The sequence below is a fragment of the Pecten maximus genome, chromosome 15 (genome assembly GCF_902652985.1).
Source record: "Pecten maximus chromosome 15, xPecMax1.1, whole genome shotgun sequence".
NCBI classification, from domain to species: Eukaryota; Metazoa; Mollusca; class Bivalvia; order Pectinida; family Pectinidae; genus Pecten; species Pecten maximus.
The window spans coordinates 8,550,184-8,552,048 of NC_047029.1; the positions used below are offsets into that span (position 1 = coordinate 8,550,184).

At 40.0% G+C, this 1,865-nt stretch overlaps 1 protein-coding gene across 1 annotated transcript; it reads left to right on the top strand.

Moving 5' to 3' along the window:
* Window positions 1-268: 268 nt before the first annotated feature.
* On the top strand, window positions 269-1,567 carry LOC117344149 (uncharacterized protein F54H12.2-like). Its single transcript, XM_033906802.1, has one exon. The coding sequence runs from the start codon at window positions 269-271 to the stop codon at window positions 1,565-1,567; it is 1,299 nt and encodes a 432-aa protein (XP_033762693.1).
* Window positions 1,568-1,865: the final 298 nt, after the last annotated feature.

Genomic DNA, 1,865 nt, shown 5'->3' on the forward strand with positions numbered 1-1,865 from the left:
ACAAGCAATTGATTCTGGCATGAAATTGACTAGTGATTTGCTAAAGGGGGAAAACATCAAAACTGCTGCAAGAAAACGTGCCATCGAAGCTAGAGATCAGATTAAGCGTAAAGCTTTGCAAGACCTAAGGCCACCTGGAAGGAGAAAAAGGAAAAGAAAAGAATCATCCAATCAGCATAGAGCAAAAGATATCTTTGATGCATGATTCCCCCCCAAAAAAGGCATATATATATGTGTGTGTGTAGTTTATACAGAGTGGCGTTGAAAGATGTCTTTAGTTCATCAGAACTCCTGTGAATGTGTCCAGTCAGAATTAGATTTATTCGATACACCACCCACTCAAACCAGTGTAGAAGATGGATACTGGCATCAAATTGGAACGGTCACATCTGTCAATGATGGTGGCCCTTATGTCTTTGACGTATCAGGAGCTGGAGATGATTACTTGGATCTAGCAAATACTTCCCTCTACGTGAAAGCACAGATCCTCAATAATGATAGCACCAACCTTACTGATGAGAACGTTGCACCTGTTAATCTTTGGTTACATTCTCTCTTCGGGGATGTCAGCGTCTGTCTCAATGAAAAACTAGTCTCGTCACCCAACAATATGTATCCATTCAGAGCTTACCTGGAAACGCTACTCAGCTATGGTCCTGCAGCCAAAGAATCTCAGTTGACCAGTGGAATGTGGTATAAGGATACAGCTGCGCACATGGACACTGCTGGAAACGATAATCATGGCTACATCAAGAGGAAATTGTCAACAGCAACCAGTAGATCTGTGGAAATGATGGGAAGACTCCATTCTGACCTATTTGCCCAGGAAAGATATCTTGTCAATAATGTGAACATGAAAATAACGTTAACCAGAAGTAAAGATGTTTTCTGTTTGATGGGAGAAGACAAAGAATCCAAAGTTGTCATCAAGGACATCTATCTAAACGTGAGAAAAGTTAGACTGAGTCCATCGGTGAGACTGGCCCATGCAAAAGCCCTGGAAATATCACCTGCCAAATACCCAATCAGAAGAATTGCAACGAAAGTATTTTCTGTTCCAAGAGGAAATCACAATTTTGTAAAGGATAATCTGTTTCTAGGACAAATGCCTAAGAGATTGGTCATCGGATGTGTGGACAGTGATGCCTATAGTGGACTCATCACCAAGAATCCTTTTCATTTTAAAGATTTTGATATTAATTTTGTTGTCCTGAACGTGGATGGCAAACAAGTCCCCACCAAGCCTTTGCAGCCAAATTTCACCCAGAAACATTACGTAAGAAGCTACATGGGTCTGTTTAACACTACCGGAAAAACGTTTCGTGACGAGGGTAATAACATCTCAAAGGATGAATATGGCACTGGTTTTACCCTCTTTGGATTTGATCTGACACCCGACCTTTCAGAAGTGGGCACATTTCATCTTATAAAAAAGGGAAACTTGTCTTTGGAAGTGCATTTCGGAACAGCCCTACCCAATACCATCAACGTTGTGGTGTATGCTGAATTTGACAATATCATAGAAATAGATCGTAACAGGCAAATTCTTTTTGATTATAGTGCATGATGAATACTTTAGAAATAGAACTGATCCTACAAGCCGTTTCTCCTCATTTTGCAGGGGTGTATGCTAGAAATACATTACCTTCATGTCCTTTAAGTGTTCCTAGTCTCATGGTTTGTAATACTGACCCAGATAATAAACAAGGGCAACATTGGATTGCTGTGTATATAGATGGAGAAAGACGTGGAGAATATTATGATCCTTATGGATTGTCTCCCTTTCATTTAGATTTTATCAATTTCTTAAACCGGCAATGTAAAACATGGATTTATAATCCCGTTGCAGTACAGCATTTGAACTC

Coding starts and splice junctions, on each gene's coding strand:
- LOC117344149 (XM_033906802.1), top strand. CDS start 269: ATGTCTTTAGTTCATCAGAACTCCTGTGAATGTGTCCAGTCAGAATTA.